Below are 21,101 nucleotides of genomic sequence, written 5' to 3' on the forward strand. Positions count from 1 at the left end.
TTAATAACACATTTGCAGTTCCTTTTAATGCAAAAAGTACCAACGAGCATTAAAAACAAACAAAAATTTTTAAACTCCTAACGTGAATACATTTCTTTAACAACTACTCTTCAGGAAAGTTTGTTTTTCCAACACTTTTCAAAAACACATTGTTGACAGCAGTTAAAAAGTAGCTGTTCTAGGTGTAATGCCAGCTGCCTGGACGTGCTGTGCTCCTGGCCCAGACTGTGTGACCAGAGCGGCAGTCTCAGTCATGTGACCCCACTGCACGTGCAGTCTCCCCCGAGGACCCTGGAAATGCCCTCTGACCCCATTATTTAGGAGCAGCTCAGGAGGGTCCACCCATGGTGGGGGTCCTGCTGGTCATGGTCTAAAGGGAGGACCAGTGCGGTGCGCTTCCGAGAAAACTAAGGAAAGTTTAGGGGTTTGCAAGTTAAAATCTAGTAACCTGTAATCTCCCCATACAAAATGCACAAATCTAGTAGCTCACCTGGCCCTAACACTTTCATGAACTAGCGTTTGCGTTTCCTTCACCTGTCTTCCATTTTGCTCACCCCTTGTTCGGACCAGCTGGGTGATTGATGGATCTCATTCTCTGGTGGCCTTTATCCTAGTTAACAGGCATGGTTAAGGGCATCCAGCAACAATTCCAAGTGTTCCTATTAGCCATCCTTAAGAAAACATTGTCAGATTATGTCATAATATGTGAGTTAAACAGGCAAGTTTCATAATTTCTATGCCTGAGTTTTTGTGTCTATAAAATACAAGTGACCGTGGTCCTTCCCAACTCACAGGGCTGCCTTGCGGAGGGTGGCCGGTAGTAAGTGACATGTCCTTCTCTCATGCTGGTGTGCATGGCAGAGTCTCCTCCAGTGCGGGCTGCTGGGAGCAATGGCTGCTGCCTTCTTGCAGAGAAGAAATCTGGGGGGCTCGGGCAGTAGGAAGTGTTCTCGAGGGTGGGAATTCAGGTTTCCACAGACCACCCTAACCTGTCCGTGGGGTCTGTCTTTCAGATCACAGCTTGTCCTGGCGCTGAGCACACAGGGGATGGCATCGGTGGTCTGAAATGGCTCCCTTTGCTGTATAGTCAGTCATGCAAAAAATCCCAGGCTCTTCACTCTTAGTTCTGTGTTTATAGGAAAAACTGGAATCTCAGGATTAAAACACAGATGTTACAGTTTCCTCCAGCTTGTTGGAGGGCAGCTGCGCAGCCTTCGCTGTCACGCTGCTCACTGGTTGGTAGAGCGAGCAGACATGGGCGAAAGCCGAGCTCTGCCGTGCAGTGACTGCTGTAACCATTAGATGAGGGGATGGGGTGTTTACGTCCCTTTTCTGGACCATAAAAAGACCCTCTCAAGGCTGGCATAGAGGTTAAGTGAGAACAGAGGATGCTCCCTCCCTGCCTAGCATGCTTGCCCAACATGTATTCGTTTTCTTCTCTGTTTCCCTCTGCCAACAAGTCTCAACTGCCCGAGCCAAACTTCCGTAGCTTCCATCAGAAAGCAACTGCCTCCCTCCTCCATGGTTTTGCCCAGGAGAGAGAAAGGACAGGCATTTCTCCAGTAACCACTAGCTTCTCGTGGCTGAGCCCTTTGGACCATGAACATGAAAACCTACAAAGTGAGTGGTTGGCATCGAAGAGGAAATGAGTTCTCATTAGGCAAGGAAGTAAGCAGCCTGCGGAGGCTGGCTGAGTGAGTCCTGAAAAATGGGCTCAGGGGTCTTCCATCAGCCAGAGTTTAGGTCCATACACGGCTGGGATGACTGTAAATAAGCCTTGTTTTGCTCCTTTCCCAGTTTGTTTTTGGTAGGATCTAAACATCTCTAGACCTGGCCCCCACACCATCCCTGCATTCCTACCCCAAGAATGGCCTCCAGCTGCGCTAAGCAGGGCTTTACCCTGCCATACTGTGAGCTCCTTGAGGTCGGGAGCCTCACTTTCCTCCTGTGTGCTTACCATGCGCAGGTACTGTGGATATGGGGGTACAAAGACAAGTAACCTTTGGTCCCTGTCCTCAGAGTCTGCAGTTTAATGCGACAGTCTGATAAGAAATTTCTAGTTAAGAGACACTGTGCTATTTGTTAGTGAATATGGTGTTATTTTCCTATGGGAAAGTGCATGTAAGTCCAACTGGTGGGCCAATGGGAGGCTCCCAGTTGATTGAGCTGAGTTTTTAAGAGATAAGAGGTAGACAAATTGAGCAGAAGAGGTGTCATTCCAGGCAGCAGGGGCATCCTGGGTGGTGTCGCACGCATAATGCAGTGAGATGAAGGCTGGAGGGAACAGTGCAGGTGGGAGGTGGGGGGGAGAGATTCTGAGGCTAAGAGGAGCCTGACCATAGATGGGCTGTGTGCTGCTGAAAAGTTACTAGCACCTGATCCTCACAGCTGCAGGCGCCAGTGAAGAAGTTTAAATGGAGAACGCCCTGACCATCAAGCACATGACTCGGTGGTGTGAGGATGGGCTGGAGGAAGTGCAAGTGGATTCCGGCAATGATCCCGGGGAGACAAGACAGCCTCACCCAGAGGTGGTGGCCTGGGAGTGGGTGAGGGGATGGGAGGGAGGGAACTCAGGAGGTGGGACTGCCAGGACCTACAGATTGGTGGGGAGGAGTTGGGGAAGACTGGGTGACTGGGGACTGTAGGATGGTGATGGTGGAGCCAGCAGGGGAACTGGAAGAATGGTGAGGGAGATGATTTAAGATTGACTCAGAACTGTGGTACCTGAGGGGCCTACAGAAATGGTTGGGACAGCCACCTGGACTTGAGAAGTGATGTGGCAGCTGAAGTAGGAGGAAGGGGAGCTGGTGGGAAGGGCTCATGCAGGAGGAGGCTTTCAAGGAGTCTGAGAAGGAACAGTATGAGGGAGATAAGGGAAATTAGGAAAAAGCCAAGGGAGGGTTTCATGAGGGCCCTCAAATGTGACCAGCCAGGAAGATATTAAGTGAACGTGGCCATGGGTTTGCCAGGATGGGATTTATCCTGCCATGGAGCAGAGAAGGGCAGGAGCTGGGCGACTGTGCTGCACAGCGAATAGGGGCTGAGGAGTGAAGGCAGTGAGTACATGCAGCTTTTTCAAAGCTCCACAGAGACAGGAAGCAGACGTGGGGCTTTGGAAGAACGTGGCACAAGGGGGTGTTTTACTTATGATGTGACAGCGATGAGCTACTGAGTGCATCCTTAGAGGAAAGAGCCAGGAGGCAGGAAGAGGCTAAAGGTACAGGAAGGGCAGATGAGGAAGCTCCCAGGTGGCCAGAGGAGCCGAGAGCGGAGTCCAGGTGTGAGGAACAGCTGGGGCTAAAGGGCAATGAGCATGAGTCTGACAGTTACAGGGAGGCAGCCTCTGTTTTCTAGTCAGTGAATCTGGAAGCTGTTGAAGGAGAATAATGATAAAGGAGAGAATGAAAAAAAGAGAGAGAAAGGATAATGTTTAGAGTATGAGTTGAGCGGATGGGGAGGAGTTGAGGTGAAGGCGCAGAGGAGACCATGAAACTGTAATCGCACCAGATTCCTTATCTGTAAAGTAGGAATGCACCTTGCCCCTGGCTGCTTAATCCAAGAGGTAACTGGTATGAACTTGGCCCTGGGCAGGAGATTACAGATGACCCTGGACTTAACACTGTTTGTATCGGCATTTACAGCCTCATGCACACTTTGATGTGGCTCTTAACCAGTGTCTGTGTTAGAGCTGGAAAACTACCTTTCGCTCAAAATGCAGGCTTCTCCCTCTGAAAACATACTACCCTTAATCTTAAGTGTTTAAAAGAGAAACAGTATCCTTGTTTTAAGTTGTTGCTTTGTTCAGAGACACCTGGATGTGCTGCATCCATGTATGCAGAAGCTCTTCCATTTCCAGAATCAGCCTACCCTATTTTATTGTCTTCTCTCACTGTATTGGTCCAGCTGAAACTAACTCAGTGTGGCTTTGGGCTATAAATTCAAGTTTGCCTTAGGGTAGAGGTCTTACATATAAAAAAGACTATAAAAGTCACGGGTCACAAGTTTAGCGAGTGGGGAACTTGGAATAGGATTGTGTTGATGCTGTTAATTTACTCGGCTTTTCTGGATGTGTCTCCTTGTCTCTGAGCTGCAGGGGAATGATGTCCCTTTCTGCCAGTGCCCCCGATGCCCTGACATCCAGATTTGGGTGGGAGGTACAGGCTGGTCTGGGCAGCCTGGGAGTCCGTGGGAAGAAAGATGTTGAAGCTCAAAGCCCTTCTGTGTCTGTCCAGTTAGTCTGGAGTTGGTCATATCTGTGCCCATTAATATCTGTGGACACCAAAGGAGGATGGAAGGAGAGCTAGAGGAACAGTGACAAGCACAGGCTGATCAGTACCAGGCAGGTTGCCAGGCTCTGGCCTCAGTCACCAGGATGGTGAGTCTATGGTGAGGGGGCCTGAGTCATGTTTGCAGTGTACAGTCAGAGTCCTTCCAGGCCCTCTTGTTTCATGTCAGGAGCCATCCTGGGGCACATGAGTCAAGGGCCCGTTAGGGTTCTGGGCAGGGTTCTTTGTGGGTTATCAACATACAGGGTACCAGCTTATAGAGGAAAGGAGCAGGTGATGGCTAAGGGTGGGCAGCCTGTGTATTCCCCCAAGTTAGGGTGGTCCAAGTCGCCACGATTTCTGTGTGTAGGGTTGTCGGACGTCTGGTCACTAGGAGGTCCAGTTGTTCTCACACACACGCAGTGGGGCTCCTTGGCACCTGGCTTAAACAGCTTCCTGGGGACGCCAGTCCAGTCTCTGTTCACACCTCCACTAAGAAGAGAAGGAAAGAGGACTTCTTAAAAGCATGAACTCCTGAGTCTCTCTGGGAAGGGGAGAGGAGGAAGCAGTGAGCCAGGCCTGCTAAAAGAAGCCATTCCACTTCCCATCTTGGTGTTTCCCCAAGGCGGTGGCCTGCGGTGTTCACTCTGAATCTCGTGCTCGCCCGGCTCCCTCCAGCTTCCCCTCCCAAAGGCAGTCCATCGTCCATTCACTGTGCTCTCCGGGTCCCTGCCCTGTGCCTTCCTAAGAGGCAGCACCACCTCCCGGCATTGGGGGTCACACTGCAAGGCTTTCCCCCACTGGCCTGTGAGCTTCTCAGAAGCAGTGTCTGGCTCTGACTGCCTTTCCCTTCCCCACGACATCCCAGCACAGGGAGGGTGATCTTAGAGTCCGGGGCACTTGGGGGAGGGTGGAAGACTGAGGCAGCAACCCAAGGCCCCATCGTAGGTTGGCCGTGTCTGGGAGGCTCTGGGCATAGGGTGTAGTTGCAGGCTGTCCTGCCCCTTGTACAGGCCTGGTCCTTGCTGTCACCAAGCTTCAGAGATGGAGGATCAAGCTCTGGCCCAGCAGAGCCTGAGCCACCTCCTCCCCTGGGCAGAGAGACCTAACTCATCGTAGGGTATTGAGTTCAGCCTCGCAAAAGGAAAATGAGATCCTTGGAACTGATGCCCCATACAGATCCCAGTGCCCCGGGCCAGGATCACTTGCTGATCAGGGCGCTGACCTGCCTCCCTTCTTGCTCCCTCTCTCCCCCTAAGGCCATCCACCCATTATGAGTGGCCCTTACTCCACACCCAGGCCTTGCCTTCAGAACTCGTTTCTCCCAGTCTAGAGGGAGATATGTACATGTGAATGGAAAACAATGAACTGGGCTGAGGCGCGGGGACAGGGCCAGACAGCTTAGCACTTAGGGAAGTGGCCCTTTTCCCTGCCCCTGCTCCGTGAAAGCTGGGCTCTTACTGTGAGGCCCTTGAGGAGGCTGGGGGCAGGGGCGGGGTTCTGTTTGCTGCCTTCCTTTCCCCCCTTAGCAGAGGTGAAGGAGGACTGAGGGACCTGAACTGCACTGGAGTCCAGGCTGGCCTGATGGTTAAAGCAGGGAAATCTTTCTCCAGCTTCCCTAAGCCAACCTGGAACAAGTCCTGCCTGGGGCATCTCATCTAATCCGGCTCACTGTTCTTACCCGAACAGACTGTCTACCTATGCTTCTGGATTTACTCGGAATTTGCAGTGTTTTTTTAAGACAGCACCTCAGGGCATCGCTGCAAGTGGCCATCCCCCCTCCTCATCTGTCTCCTGTAGGAAGGCCTGATTTGTGCGGACAAATAGGAGACTGAGGCCCTTGGACAGGTGAACAGGCAAGAGCCAGCAAGAAACAGTACTTAAGCCATCTCATTCCCAGGCCAGGGGTTCTTAAGCAAGGTCTTTGGAGAATTTAGAAAAAGAAAAAGAAGAATATGCCCAGGGCTCAACCCTAATACTCTCACCCAGTTGTCTGGAGTGAGGTCCCATCATCAGTGATTTTTTAAAAATTCCCCAAAGTTGAGAATCACTATCCCAGAGCACATGTATTTTGACAGACTTCCCCTGGGTTAGTGATGAATTTATGGCCTCACTCAACAACACAGACAGGATGACCTGGAAGTGGGCTTTGGGGGAGAGGCGGAAGGGCAGAAGGGAAGCCCGTGTACCTCTGCTGGGAACACCAGAACCGGCTGCCCCTGGCTGAGCTCCACTCCACATTGCATGGTGGAAACTTCTGCTTCTCTTTCAGTTCTTGTTTGTTTGCCTCCAAGCCTTTGGTGATCATAGCGTCTACCTGGGTCAGTTCTGGGGTAGGCAGCCCATCCTCTCCGTAGAACCTTCCTATCACCCTTCCTGTGGTGAGAGGAAAGCTGATGTCAGGTAACAGTGGGGGAGGCACGAACAGAGGCTCGGCTTCTGCAGCTGTCATAGTAAAGCTCGAGTTCCCAGGGTTTCTGCCTTCAGGGCTCTACAGTAGCCTACTGGCTGCGTCTTTATTAAGAGCTAATTGGAGGAACTGGTGATGCCTTCTGTCCTGATGTCTCTCAGCATCTTATGCCAGGCCAGGCAGGGGCCTCCCTGTTCTAGAGTCCTCCAGTACGGAGGTTATAAAATCTCCCTTCTGGACATCAGCTCCCCGAAAGTGGGACCACATGTGACTCATTTTTCGATGTTCCACAGTGTTGGAGGCACACAGTAGGTGTTTAATAAATGTTTGATGAATGAATGGCTTACTGCGTGACATTTATGTGGCTCAGTTCTTCCCCACATTAAATTGTTTTGTGTTCTATAACGTAAATTAGTCATTCATTGAGTGTTCACTCAGTGTCAGGAGCTATGCCAGCACTTTCCCACTGTTTTGTGAGAGAAATCAGTGTGACCACAGTCCTAGGAGAGAGACTGGGGGATTCAATAAGTGGGAAGTCTCTGAGGCCACTGAGTGGGTCTGGCACCCAGCTCATGCGCTCCCCTCCACCTTCAGTGGACACACTGAGTGGAAGCCGGTTTTAGTTTAAAATCCCTGTCCCACTTTGTAAGGTCTAAGCTTTGGCAGTGGCCAGCAAGTGGTCAGTGAGCCTGTAGGCCAGAGCCAAGAAGGGGTCAGTTCTCCCTGGATGTAGGGACATTCATCTCCGAGTCCTGAATTGCAAGTGACCTTCACAAGCAGCCCTGTCGGAGGGCAGGAGAAGCAGCAGAAAACACTTCTAGGTCTGACCCGGTAGGAGGCGGTAGCAGTATATATGTGCCCTGGCGGTCTGTCCAACCTCATGAGTCCCTGAGAACTGAGATCCTGGGTCACATTCACAGACCCAAGATTCACTTCATCCTCTCACTTCCAACTCCTATCCTGACTTTTCCGATTCTTTTTGTCACTTTTGTCTTGGAGCCGTGCATCTCTCTGGCTTAGGAACCTTGGGCCTCTTGACTCCTCCCCCTTCACAGGCAAATGTACACCTTCTTCGTTCACATCTAACCCACTAGCGAATCGTGTCGGTCCAACTTTGAAAAACACCCCAATTCTGTCCATTTCGTTCCATCTCCACTGCTACCACCCTGACTCACACCACGGATCACAACAGTAGCCTCCCACTGCTCCCTGCTTCAGCTCATGCCCTCCGACAGTTCTTTCTCTACAAACAGTCCCTTCTCAAGCGGCTGGGATGAGCTTTTAAAAACGTAAATCATATTGTATCATCTCCATGCCTGGTTTAAACCCACCACTGGCTTCCTAACGCATGTGAATAAAACACATACTTCTTATCAAGGCCTCCAAGACTATAACCTGACTTCTGTTTGCTTCTTTACCCTTTTCTCAAGTCGTCCCATCCCTCCCTCCCTCCCGGTAGCCTCCCTGATGGTGCTTCACTGCTCCCCTCCTCAGGCACTACTGTTCTCTCAGTTGAAATACCCTTTTCCCAGATCTCAGGCTCCTTCTCACCTTCCAGGTCTCAGCTGAACTGTCATCTCCAAGAGGCCTCCCCTGACCATCTGCTCCAGAGGGGCACACACTCCCAAACATGCATCACATTAGTTTTTGTTTATTCACAGCCCTGTCTGGAATTTTCTAATCAGTTTACTTGTTTCTGCTACATGCTCCCCAGCAGTGAGGCCCCAGCACTCAAAGCAGCTCAGTCCAGAGCATTCACTTTAAATGCTTGATAGAATGAATGAAGGGATCAGGGCCTGGTCCCAGGCCTGCAGTCTGTAAGTTGGCCTAGCACCAAATTTTCTTCTGTCGAGGGTCTCTGCATGCATGGTGACAAGCCTGTCTTGGTGGGTTTTAGACATGAGACTCAGAGAGGACAGCAGTAGTAGAGGCAACAGAGAAAGAGTGGTAGAAGCTGTGCTGTGAGAATGGTGGTCATCATTGGCTGGGACTCCAGGACACAACAAAAGACATCCCATTTCCCCATGAGGCCTGGCCATGTGGCCGCCAAGATGGCGTCCTGCTGTCTTCACTTCATTGTGCACCCATGTAATACGTCTTCATCTTCTGATGTGGCCTGAGGGTTTCTGATGCCCTGAAGGAACCTAACACAGCCCTCTTATAGAATAAGCTAACAGAGGACAGAAACTGCACTCAACTCATCTGTGGGCCCCATGAGGACCAGAACCACAGTGTATCCAAGGTAGAAATTCAAATATTTCCTGACTCTAACTGAAATCCTTCTGAGGCATTTTCGAGCATATGCCCCAACCACCCCCTGCCCCTACACATTAAGACTGTTCAAATGAGATTAGTTCACTCATCTCAACAAATACATCAATCTTTTCCCCCAAATATCAGTATGACGTGTATTGTATCCTTTGCCCACACACAGGACTCCGCTCTTATTCTTTTGTGTTGGGTTTTTTCCTTATTAACCCAGTAATGTTTCAACTTTGGTTTGGCAATCTCATGGGAAAAAGGGAGAGCCAACAAGCCTTCTGAAGGGCAGATGAATAGAGGTCAGTTCTTTCAATGGCAAACACAGTTGTGGTCTTAGGAGTGACCTGGGGCAGACTGGGTGAAAACAAAGATGTGGGTGCTGCAAGTTGGAATGACAAAGGCCAACAATGGTGGGTGTGGACGAGGGAGGACTGGAAACAGAAAGAACTTCAGACGTTATGAAAAAGCATTGGCCAATTGGATGTGGAAGGAGCAGAGGAGTTAGTGAAGATGCCAAGGTTCTCAGAAAAGGAAACCCAGGCAGTGATGACAGAAGCAAACATTCAGAGGCATTAGGGGCATAGAAAGAACTCTTCCAATTTTATGAAAAAGCATTGGCCAATTGGATGTGGAAGGAGCAGAGGAGTTAGTGAAGATGCCAAGGTTCTCAGAAAAGGAAACCCAGGCAGTGATGACAGAAGCAAACATTCAGAGGCATTAGGGGCATAGAAAGAACTCTTCCAATTTAGACCTGTTCCCGAACACTGACGTTCCTGTGTCCAAGTGGGCTCCAGTGAGAGGTCAGAGCAGTAGGTGGAAAAAAGGGCCCCAACTATCCTAGTTTTCAGTGTTTGTGAAGCAATCTAGTGTTTAGTGTCTAACATTTCTTTAGGACACTCTTAAGTGTCTTCTCATTTAAGTAGCAAGTGCAGTGCGGGATACAACTGGCTTAAACAGACGTTTGATTAGCATAACTTCCACCTGGGAGACAATTCATTCAGGATGGACACAGACTAATGTTTATCTCCTTAGAGGACAAAATAAAAGGGTATTTGTCAAAACCACAAGCCAACAGGTGGCTCTGAGCTTCCTGACTGCGCTGAAGCCAGATGTTTGGAACACAGTGAGATGGGGAAGCTGCCTTCCTGGGGCTGGTTGTTCAAGGGTGGTGCAGGCTGTGGGGCAACAGAGGCCAAAGCAAATGGATGGGCAATCCTCTCCCAAGATTAAGTATGGCCCAGCCGTTCCTTCTGGGCCATACTGCCACAGTATGAGTTTAAGGCGAAAAATCCATGGGTAGTTTTCAGATTTTAACTTTGAGTCCAATCCCCAAAGAATCCTAGCCCCCTAAAAAAATTGCAAGACAACTCCAATGAAACCTATGGAAATGACTTGTGGAATACCTACCAATGAATTCATAGTTCTTCTCATAGAACGAAAGCCAATTTTGAAGTGTCAGCATCTCAGAAGGAGACAGGTCAGATACATCATCCGCAAGGCCTGCTGCAGAGTAGTCCCCGGTCACAAAGGCTCTAGAGGCGTCTCTGCCTGAGGAGAGACGTTTCCTGTAAGTTAACTTGTAAATCACCAACGCTGTACAAACCAAAGAATCTACTTTCTGAGAAACATTTCCTGAAAACCCTCATTCCCCATCCCTGAAAGCAAAGCCAACCCCTGTTCCTCTGTGATAGATGCTCCTGGATCTTGGACACACATGAGTATCGGACACAAAGGAACTCAGTCAACAGTAGAGCACACTGCAAAAGAAAAATCTCCCCGGAAATGGAGGGTTTTTTGCTCACACTTGTGCATACAGCCATGACAGCCGTATCAGGGTGTGCAAGGGAGTGCACCAAAAAGTGCCCTCACCCAGCAGGTAAATAAAACCCTTGATTCCAGTCCCAGCTCTCTTCTATCTCACTGTGTAAGCCCCGGATAAGTCCCTTCCCCTGCTGGGCTGTTTGAGGGGCTCAGCAACACTAATGGAACTTAATTCCTCCCCTGTCAAAGCTTCTATTTCTGAAGTTCTCCCTAGAGACAGGGGAGTGACTAGAATTTAAGTACCAGAGGCAGCTTCTCAATTCCCCTGTGATAATGACAAGCAAAGAATGCCCATTTAATGCTGCTTCGTCACTGGCCTTAAGCTTGCTCATCATTTGCTTTTTCTTTTTTAATCTCGGAGATGATCATTCCTCTGGGCTGGTAAGGTAAAAGTAACAGGCTGGTAGTCCGAGTTCAAGTCCTGTCAGTACTTGGTTGTGAGGGCTTTAGGCAAATCACATCCTCCAATCCCCTCAGTTGCAGAGTGGGGACAGAATAAACCTCATTTGCTAAATGTTCTCTGAGGCCTAACATATGCACAGCTTTGTTCTAAGTTTGGAAGGACTGTAAAGGTGGCCAGACTCCCTGCATTCTAACCTGATAAACTTTAAAAGAAGGCAGACAAATGCATTTGTACTAGAAGCATCTAGTCCAGATCTGTACTCATACCAAATGTACTATTTTTAGGGGAAACTTGGGGTAGCGGTAAAGAAAGGTGACTTCGGGTAGGGACACATTGAAGAAATGATACGAATCAGCAGGGGAACTCTTGAGGTCAGGGTCAGGGCCTCTCTCAACTCTGTGCCCTGAGGGCCACGGTGTGGCACAAGGCAGGTACTGGGGGGTTCTGCTGGCGGGTAAAGAGAAACCAACAGGAGGCTAGAGATGTGTTTCTCCAACCCAAGTCAACGAAGAGCGGTGGGGAAAGACAGGGAGGGTAGAGGCCACTAACAGTTGCCCATAGTCCTGCTGGAGTCAAAACAGTCCAGAAGGATGATGCAGCTGAGCCTGGCCCCGACGCTGGTCTGACGAATGTGGGGGGTGGAAATGCAGACGAATAAACGAATGAATGAGTAAGTGAATGAATGAAACACAGGCGGCTACTAGCCCCCGTTGGAGGAGGAAAAGGCGTCAGCCGCCTCGCTAATACCTGCGAAGCCGCTATAGTGGGCTCCAGGCCCGTAGTGCTTCCGGCCAGAGGACACATCGTAGATGCGTCCGAGCAGAGCCAAGTAGAGGCCCGGGTCCCCAGGGCGGCCGCGGTAGCGGGCCAGCTCCTCGGGTATGAAAAGGCGAAAGTCAGCGCGGGGACTCCACCAGCCCATCAGCCGTGTGGCCATCACCGCTGTCGCTGCCGCTGCCGCCGCCAGGCCCAGCCAGAGCCCACGGCCGCCGAGCACCGGCATTTAGACAGCCGCACCTCCTCCGTTCCCCCGAAGTTGCGGCCTCTCCGTCCACTACTAAGATGGCGGAGAACCGGCCGCTACGTCACCAGCGCGACGCGCGCTCTCCGTTGTCCGCCTGTCACTAAGAGGGCAAAGAAGGACTGAAAGGGAAAAGTCTGACGAAAAGTTCATCGGCCGGCTCCAACTCTTTCGTACTTGTCCAGCATAGCTAGTGAACGAGGAGGGACACAGAGAAAGTAAGCGGCGAAGGGCCCTGTTGGCCGGCAGGTTGTCCGCCCCCAACAAAGATGGTGGCATAGGAGGCTGCGGGATGACGTAGACGTTGTGACAGAAGCACCCTTTTGGAAATCTGGCTGTCCTCGGCTGGCTGTCTCACGACAGCTGGTGAAATCCGCTTGACGGCGCCTTTGCGACAGCAGTCCTCGCTTGTCGGCGTGGAAGCCGGAAGCCGCAGCCGCCGCCGTCGTCCCCTCCCCGTCCCCGCCCGCCGGGTGCCGTCGGAGGTTGACAGGTCGTGGCGGGGAGGCGGCGGCGGCGGCAGAGCCGGGCGCCCGAGACGGAGACCCCATGGGGAACGCTCCGAGTCACAGCAGTGAAGACGAGGCGGCAGCCGCCGGGGGCGAGGGCTGGGGCCCGCACCAGGACTGGGCTGCGGACTCGGGCACGACCCCCGGCCCGGGCACCGCGGCCCCGGCGCTGCCGCCCGCCGCGGCCCTGCTGGAGCCGGCACGGCTGAGAGAGGCGGCGGCCGCGCTGCGGCCCACGCCGCCCTGCGAGTCTCTGGTGTCTAGGCACCACGGCGCGCTGTTGCGCTGGCTGGAAGAGCGGCTGGGCCGCGGCGAAGAGTCCGTCACCCTGGAGCAGTTCCGGGAGCTGCTGGAGGCTCGTGGCGCCGGCTGTTCGGGCGAGCAGTTCGAGGAGGTCAGGGCTGACTGGCGATTACGGGGCGGGGGCAGGGCGGTCGCCCCCAAGGGCGTAAAGAGGTGGGCGGTGGCTTTGGAGAGGCCGGGCAGGAACCCATAGTCTGCAGGGCAGAAACCCATACGGTCCGCAGGTTCCGAGAATAGGACCATGGGGGTGCCGGGACCCACATTGTGTGCTTCCAGCCTGTTCACTCCGGGAGACGACTGCGAATCTCTTTAACCTTTATTAGAGGTGTGGAAAGCCTAGGCTAGGCGGTTCTTGTTCGGGAATACTGGGCAAGCCTGGATGTCTTTGCATGTTGCTGTAGTACAGACCTTTGTGCTGTTGCCTGACGCTGGATCAGCTGCTCTTTGGAGCTTCCTTATCACGCTCCAACGGTTTAAGGGCAATGTAGTGGGATTGAGGAAGCGGCCATGAAAACCATTCCGTTTTATTGGCCAGTGGGTTTTTGCAGAGCACCTTGCGCCGAACAAATGTCGGAGCAAGATAACATATACTGGAAATATTCACATTCTGAAAGCCATTCGTATAACGCAAAAACTAGCTTTTGCAAAATATGTATTTATTTTTGGATCTTTGAAAAACCTCTTTTAGATTCATTTAAACCTCCCTAGAACCTAAAATTGATAGGCAAATACCAGCTTTCCCGTGAATACTTACAATTACCTAGTTTTGGGCATAATCACCAACATCATCTCTGTTAAGTAATTAACAGCAAGTTGATATGGCAACAAAATATTTTCCTTGGAAGAGATCGTAGAAATTATCTGTACCAAACACTTCATTTTAGAGTTAAGAGAACTGATCCAGGATGTTACTCTGTGAATCATTGGCAAAACTGAGGCTGACTCTCACTCAGATTTCTTGTTTGTCTTATGTCCCACTACCTCCTTCTTGGAACCCCATTTCTTTAACTCCACAATGTTTTAACAAAAGGTACTTAATTTGTGAAAATGGGTAAACCATGTAGTATTTTTCAGTGTCGATGAAGGGTGAGTACATAAAGTCATAAACTGACAAGTACTTGTAATTCCTTTAAAAAGTGATGTGCACTTTAAAACCAGAGACTTCTAAAATATTTTAAGAATGTCTTCCTCTGTATGGCCAGAATTCAGATAATGTGGTTTGTATGTTGGTCATATTACTTGGTGAAAAGTCTCCTTTTTTTTTTTAATTCCAAGAGTACACATAATACTTTGCACTCTAGTCCTAGGTGTATTATGAGAAAATGAAGCGGTGTCAGAAAGAGCTGTGCAGATCTGTTGAAGGAGTTGGCACATTTCAAAATTGTCTAAAAGAGAATAGAGAGAAACAATGTTTACATTGTGAGAGCTTCTGACTGGAATAGAGCTGCAGGTGGAGTTTACAGGAGTCCTGTATTGTAAAGGCCAAGAAGTCCTCGAAGTGTGGCCCAGAAATAACTCAAGGGCTGTGACATTGTCCATTCAGTCACTGAGCAAATATTTATTGGGCACATATTGAGTGCCAAGCACTTTGATGACAGTGGGCAAAGCAGATACTTGCTCTTAAAGAGTACCTAGTACCGAAAGAGATGCACATTAACCTAGCAGTTATGGGTGGGGTGTTGTCACCACAAGGAAAAGCAGAGGGAAAAAATAGCAGGAGTGTTTAACCTCATCTAGGGTGTCAAGGGAGACTTACCTGAAGTGTGACATTTCAGCAGAGTTGAAGGATGCAAGCAGCCAAGGAGCGGTAGGTGTTAGCAGTGTTTCAGGCAGAGGGAATTGCATGTGCAAGTCCTAAGTCCAGAGGATGGAGAATCCGGAGGCATGGTGTGGTGTGTTAGAGTTATAAAACTGCTTCAAGGAACAGGAAATCCAGTGCATGCTTTCAGCAATAAAGAAGCTTTTTCTGTAGAAGTCCAGGTAGGCAGTCCCGGATTGATACGGCTGTTTCACAGTTACCAGGGACCTGGCTCCATCCATCTTGTGCTGTCATCCTCCACAGTCACCTTCTACTTAGTGATTCAAATGACTTTCTGCTGTCGCTTTCCACATTCCCACCAGCGGGAAAGAGAGGGCCATGCCTCCTCTCATAAAGGCATGGCTTCCCTCCTGTTGGCCCAAACTCAGTCACGTGGCCACACTTAACTGCAAGGGAGGCTGGGTAAGATCCTTATTCCATGGCCGTATATTCAGCCAAGAATCAGGATTTAATTACTGAGGAAGAGGAGAATAGTTACTGGGTTATGATAGCAGTCTTTGACTCACACAGCTAGGTCATAGAATGCAGCAGGAGGAGAACAAGGCTAGGAAGCAGGTAGGGGCCAGATTGTGGGAGTCCTTTGCAGCCTCTGTTGAACAGGAGTTTGCAGACGGTGGAGTTTGAAGCCAAGTGCCATGCTGGCTGTGGCTGCCTAATGGAGAACCAGTGGTGAAGGGTCAGAGGGACCCAAGCAGATCAGTTAGGAGGCTACTTTGACAGTCTAGGTAGGAGATTGGATGGCTTGGGCTAAGATGGTGGCAGCTAAAATAGTAGGCAGTGATCAATTTTGAGAGCTATTTAGGAAGTAGAATAAGCAGTTCTTGAGACTTAGGTGTGGATAGAGGAGTAGAAGGAGAAAGGAGCCAAGGTTGCCTCCAGCATTACTGACACCAGTGACGGGGAAGATGATAGTGCTGTTTATTGAAGGGAAAATCTGCAGGAAGGGAAGACCTGGAGAGGGAAGGTGAGTTTGCTTTGGTACATGTTGAGTTTAATGCGTCCATGAGACAGCTAAGTCAAGGTGTCTCTTAGATGGTTGGGTGTCTGAGCCTGGAGCTTAGGAGAGAAGACTGCACGGGATACAGTCATAAGTTTGCACACTGGAGTTTCATGAGAAAATAGCTGCATTGTTTCCTTTTATTCTGATGAGGGTTTTTTTTTTTTCTTTCAGTGACCAAATGTGGAAAAGACTGTGCTCTGTAAGAACTTATATCCCTTGAGCTAGTCCATGGACTGTTTAGCCTAGTTAAATGACCAGAGGTCATTTGGCCACTGTAACTAAAATATATGGGAGGAAGAATCTGAACGATTGTACCTTCTTTCTATGGAACACAGGATCATAGTAGTCACATACGTGGTGAAAATAAACATTAAGTAGTCGTGAGCACAGCAATAAGAACTGATGATTTATGGAACGTTGTGAGTTCTTATTTTTATAAAAATTCATGGGACAGTCTAGAGCTGTGTCACAGGGTATTAAATCCATGCACAGAATTTACCAATGTTGTGCTTGGAAGTTTTCTTTCATATGCATGTAATTATCTCACCTTGCTCTCTACAGTGTCCTCAGATCCATGGTATCTGATAATGTAGGCCCGCCATGCAGGGCAAGTTGGTGACAACAGCCACCAAGCCAAGGAGGAAACCAAGGACTCTGCAGAGTTCAGGGACTCACTTAAATAAGATTGGAAGTTAAGTTTTGGTACTAACAGTCAAGTGTGGGTCTGCCGACTCCAGATCCTGGGCCCTTTTTTGTTTAAGGAGCTGATTCTCTGTGGTTATTCTTCTTTCTTTTCTTTTTTTTTTTTACATTTTTTATTGATTCATAATCATTTTACAGTGTTGTGTCAAATTCCAGTGTTCAGCACAATTTTTCAGTCATTCATGGACAGATACACACTCATTGTCACATTTTTTTCTCTGTGATTTATCATAACATTTTGTGTATATTTCCCTGTGCTATACAGTGTAATCTTGTTTATCTATTCTACAATTTTGAAATCCCAGTCTATCCCTTCCCACCCTTTAACCCCCCCCCCCCCCCGGGTAACCACAAGTCTGTATTCTCTGTCCATGAGTCTATTTCTGTCCTGTATTTATGCTTTGTTTTTGTTTGTTTGTTTGTTTTTGTTTTTTAGATTCCACATATGAGCGATCTCATATGGTATTTTTCTTTCTCTTTCTGGCTTACTTCACTTAGAATGACATTCTCTAGGAGCATCCATGTTGCTGCAAATGGCATTATGTTGTCGGTTTTTATGGCTGAGTAGTATTCCATTGTATAAATATACCACCTCTTCTTTATCCAGTCACCTGTTGATGGACATTTAGGCTGTTTCCATGTTTTGGCTATTGTAAATAGTGCTGCTATGAACATTGGGGTGCAGGTGTCATCCTGAAGTAGATTTCCTTCTGGGTACAAGCCCAGGAGTGGAATTCCTGGGTCATATGGTAAGTCTATTCCTAGTCTTTTGAGGAATCTCCACAGTTTTCCATAGTGCCTGCACCAAACTGCATTCCCACCAGCAGTGTAGGAGGGTTCCCCTTTCTCCACAGCCTCTCCAGCATTTGTCATTTTTGGATTTTTGAATGACAGCCATTCTGACTGGTGTGAGGTGATACCTCATTGTAGTTTTGATTTGCATTTCTCTGATAATTAGTGATATTGAACATTTTTTCATGTGCTTTTTTATCATTTGTATGTCTTCCTTGGAGAGTTGCTTGTTTAGGTCTTCTGCCCATTTTTGGATTGGGTTGTTTATTTTTTTCTTATTGAGTCGTATGAGCTGCTTATATATTTTGGAAATCAAGCCTTTGTCGGTTTCACTTGCAAAAATTTTCTCCCATTCCGTAGGTTTTCTTCTTGTTTTATTTCTGGTTTCCTTTGCTCTGCAGAAGCTTGTAAGTTTCATTAGGTCCCATTTGTTTATTCTTGCTTTTATTTCTTCTAGGAGAAAATTTTTGAAATGTATGTCAGATAATGTTTTGCCTATGTTTTCCTCTAGGAGGTTTATTGTATCTTGTCTTATGTTTAAGTCTTTAATCCATTCTGAGTTGATTTTTGTATATGGTGTAAGGGAGTGTTCTAGCTTCATTGTTTTACATGCTGCTGTCCAGTTTTCCCAACACCATTTGCTGAAGAGACTGTCTTTATTCCATTGTATATTCTTGCCTCCTTTGTCGAAGTTGAGTTGACCAAAAGTTTGTGGGTTCATTTCTGGGCTCTCTATTCTGTTCCATTGGTCTATATGTCTGTTTTGGTACCAATACCATGCTATCTTGATGACTGTAGCTCTATAGTATTGTCTGAAGTCTGGGAGAGTTATTCCTCCAGCCTCTTTCTTTCTCTTCAGTAATTCACTCTCAACCTATATGTGTCCTTCTCCCTAAAGTGGGTCTCTTGTATGCAGCATATTGAAGGTTCTTGCTTTATTATCCACTCTGCCACTCTATGTCTTTTGACTGGAGCATTTAGTCCATTAACATTTACAGTAATTAATGATAGATGTGTGTTTATTGCCATTTTGAACTTATCTTTGCAGTTGAATTGGTATATCCTCTTTGTTCCTTTCTTCTTCTTTTTGTGGTTTGGTAATTTTCCTTTGTATTATCATGGATTTTATTTCATTTTTGTGACTCCCTTGTAAATTTTTGACTTGTGGTTACCCTTTTTTTGTAAATCTATTAACCTATATCCGTTTTTATTAAACTGATAATAACATGATCTCAGACCCATCCTACTGTTAAAAAAATTTAAAAAAGAAAGAAAAAAAATTCTATATTTCCCTGCCTCCCTCTCCCACTCTCAGTGATTTGTATGCCTTCTTTTATAATTTCGTGTTTTCTTTATTTGTAATTCATGAGTTATCAATTTTCCAGTTGTGAGTTTCTCATTTCTGTAGCATCCTGCTGCTTTTCTATTTAGAATAGCCCTTTCAATATTTCTTTTAGCATGGGTTTAGTGTTGCTAAACTCCTGCAGCTTTTTTTTGTCTGTGAAACTCTTTATTTCTCCTTCTATCCTAAAGGATAGCCTTGCTGGATAAAGTATCCTAGGCTACATCTTTTTTTCATTCAGGGCTTTGAATATATCTTGCCACTCCCTTCTGGCCTGTAGTGTTTGTGTAGAGAAATCAGCTGAGAGCCTTATGGGGGTTCCCTTGTAATTCACTCTTTGCTTTTCTCTTGCTGCCTTTAGAATCATTTCTTTATCCTTGACTCTGGCCATCTTGATTATGATATGTCTTGGTGTGGGTCTATTTGGGTTCTTCCTGTTTGGGACCCTCTGAGCTTCCTGTACTTGTATATCTGATTCCTTCTTTAAGTTTGGGAAGTTTTCAGTCATGATTTCTTCAAAAACCTTTTCAATCCCCTTTGATCCTTCTTCCCCTTCTGGGACCCCCTATTATGCGAAGATTGGGACACTTTATATTATCCCATAGGTCCCTTATGCTATTATCATTATTTTTTATTTGCTTATCTTGTAGTTCTTCTGAATGGGTGCTTTCTGTTGCCCTGTCTTCTAGATCACTAATTCGTTCCTCTGCATTAACTAGTCGGCTTTGCACAGCTGTTAGATCATTCCTCATCTCTGTCAATGATTTTTCCCATTTTGCTTGGCTCTTCTTTATAGCTTCAATTTCATTTTTGACATATTTTATTTCTCTAAGCACTATCTCTTTTAATTCTTTCAGCAATTTGATCACTCCTTTTTTGAAATCTTGATCTAGTAGGCTATCGATGTCTATTTCATTGAGCTTTCTTTCAGGGGATTCCTCTTGTTCTTTTAATTGGGAAAGGTTTCTCTGCTTCTTCATCTTGCTCATACCTCTCTGGCACTGTGGTTTATGGAGTATCAGTTGTCTATTTTGGATCTTAAGGATTTTATCTATCTAATGCCTATTTAGGAATAGAACTTAGGAAAAAAAAAAGAAAAAAGAGAGAGAGAAAGATTTTTAAAAGAAGGGAGAAAGAGGGTTTGAAAACAGTGTATAATGAATAATAGAAGAGCGGGTTGAAGCAGAGTATTAATCGGGTGGAGACGTCCTTTTAAAACCTTTAAAAAAAGGGGGGGGGGGTTGGGGAGATGAATATATGTGTTTGAAGCCTGTGTCTAATCAATAACAGGACATCAAAACCCAAGAGAAATAGAAATGAATTAAGAAGTAAAAATTAAGAGAGTAATTGAAAATAGAACAGGTAAAAACAGATTTAAAAAAACAAACCCAAGAGAAATAGAAATGAATTAAGAAGTAAAAATTAAGAGAGTAATTGAAAATAGAACAGGTAAAAACAGATTTAAAAAAACAAAACAAAAACAAAAAAAAAAGGGGGGGGGGGTTGTCGGTGTTCTCCTGGAGTCTGTGTGCTTTTAATGTGATGTCCTTCTGTCTTCGTCCTGTTTTGGAAGCTCAGCTTGTTTTCATAGGCCCTCCGTTGGCGCCCTCTTCTGTGCTGCTCCCAGCACCTGTTGGCAAGCGGATCGCGCCTCCTCCTAACGCGGGGTCAGATGCAGCTGTCCTCTGCTGTGGGCGGGTGGGTCACTGCCCCTCCGGATGCCGCAGTCAGATGTTGCAGACTGGCCAGGCAGGAGGGCGGGTCGTGCCCCCTCCCAGCACCTCGGTCAGGGGTTGTGTTCCTGCCCGACAGGCGGGGGGCTGCTCTCCCCCTGTCTGCGCCGCCGGTAGCTCCGCTGCTCTGTGCGGCTGCGCGCTCTGCACCGGCGCTCCGCCCTGGTCGCGCTTCGCGGGTGGGCTCGGGGAAGACCAAGGGGCAGCCTCATCCCTGCTCCGAGCCAAGACCCAGCTGCTTGTTTGTCTTTGTGGAGCAAGTTCTCTGGGGGACCAGAATGGAAGGATCCTATCTGCCCCGGGCTGTAGGCCCGTCTCAGTCTGGCCCTTGAGTCTGCTAAGCCCTTCGGTGCGGACGCAGGTTTCGCCTCTGCCCCCGCCTGGGTGCTCAGCGTCGGAGAATATGGCGACTCTGCCTGGGCCCCGCCCCTCTTCCCCTGAAAAGTTTCCGCAGATTTTCAGAGATGGGGGTATGTACCCTTCCCCCGAGAGCACATCAACCTTGCTGTTTTATGGAGGACCCAGGTTGTTCTGTCCTATACACCCACAGCCACGGCGCCCAGCCCCTTGCAGTCCCCCAGAGCTGCCTCCGTGCAGCCGCCCCCGTCCTCCGCCCGGCTTGTGCAGCCTGGCCCTGCCCGTCGCTGCCGGCCCGCATCTCAGGCTGGGTGTCGGGGGGACGCTCTGTGCCCCTTTAACTTAGTTCTGTCAGATAAGGG

The 21,101-nt window shown here is 48.3% G+C and overlaps 2 protein-coding genes across 2 annotated transcripts in view; one reads left to right on the forward strand and one right to left on the reverse strand.

Moving 5' to 3' along the window:
• Nucleotides 1-4: 4 nt before the first annotated feature.
• CYB5D2 (cytochrome b5 domain containing 2) lies at nt 5-12,445 on the reverse strand. Its single transcript, XM_015251693.3, has 4 exons — nt 11,909-12,445; nt 10,345-10,485; nt 6,455-6,641; nt 5-4,757 (listed from the first exon to the last, which is right to left on the reverse strand). Exons 1-4 carry the CDS (start codon nt 12,162-12,164, stop codon nt 4,541-4,543), a joined length of 801 nt encoding a protein of 266 aa, XP_015107179.2. The 5' UTR covers nt 12,165-12,445; the 3' UTR covers nt 5-4,540.
• Nucleotides 12,446-12,610: 165 nt separating this feature from the next.
• The window catches only part of ZZEF1 (zinc finger ZZ-type and EF-hand domain containing 1), a 91,688-nt gene continuing 83,197 nt past the window's right edge, over nt 12,611-21,101 (forward strand). Inside the window, exon 1 of the mRNA XM_031673482.2 lies at nt 12,611-13,085. Coding sequence (XP_031529342.2) covers nt 12,732-13,085 — 354 coding nt within the window. The 5' untranslated portion in view covers nt 12,611-12,731. The remainder of the gene's footprint in view (nt 13,086-21,101) is intronic.

The sequence above is a fragment of the Vicugna pacos genome, chromosome 16, assembly GCF_048564905.1.
Source record: "Vicugna pacos chromosome 16, VicPac4, whole genome shotgun sequence".
Lineage (NCBI taxonomy): Eukaryota > Metazoa > Chordata > Mammalia > Artiodactyla > Camelidae > Vicugna > Vicugna pacos.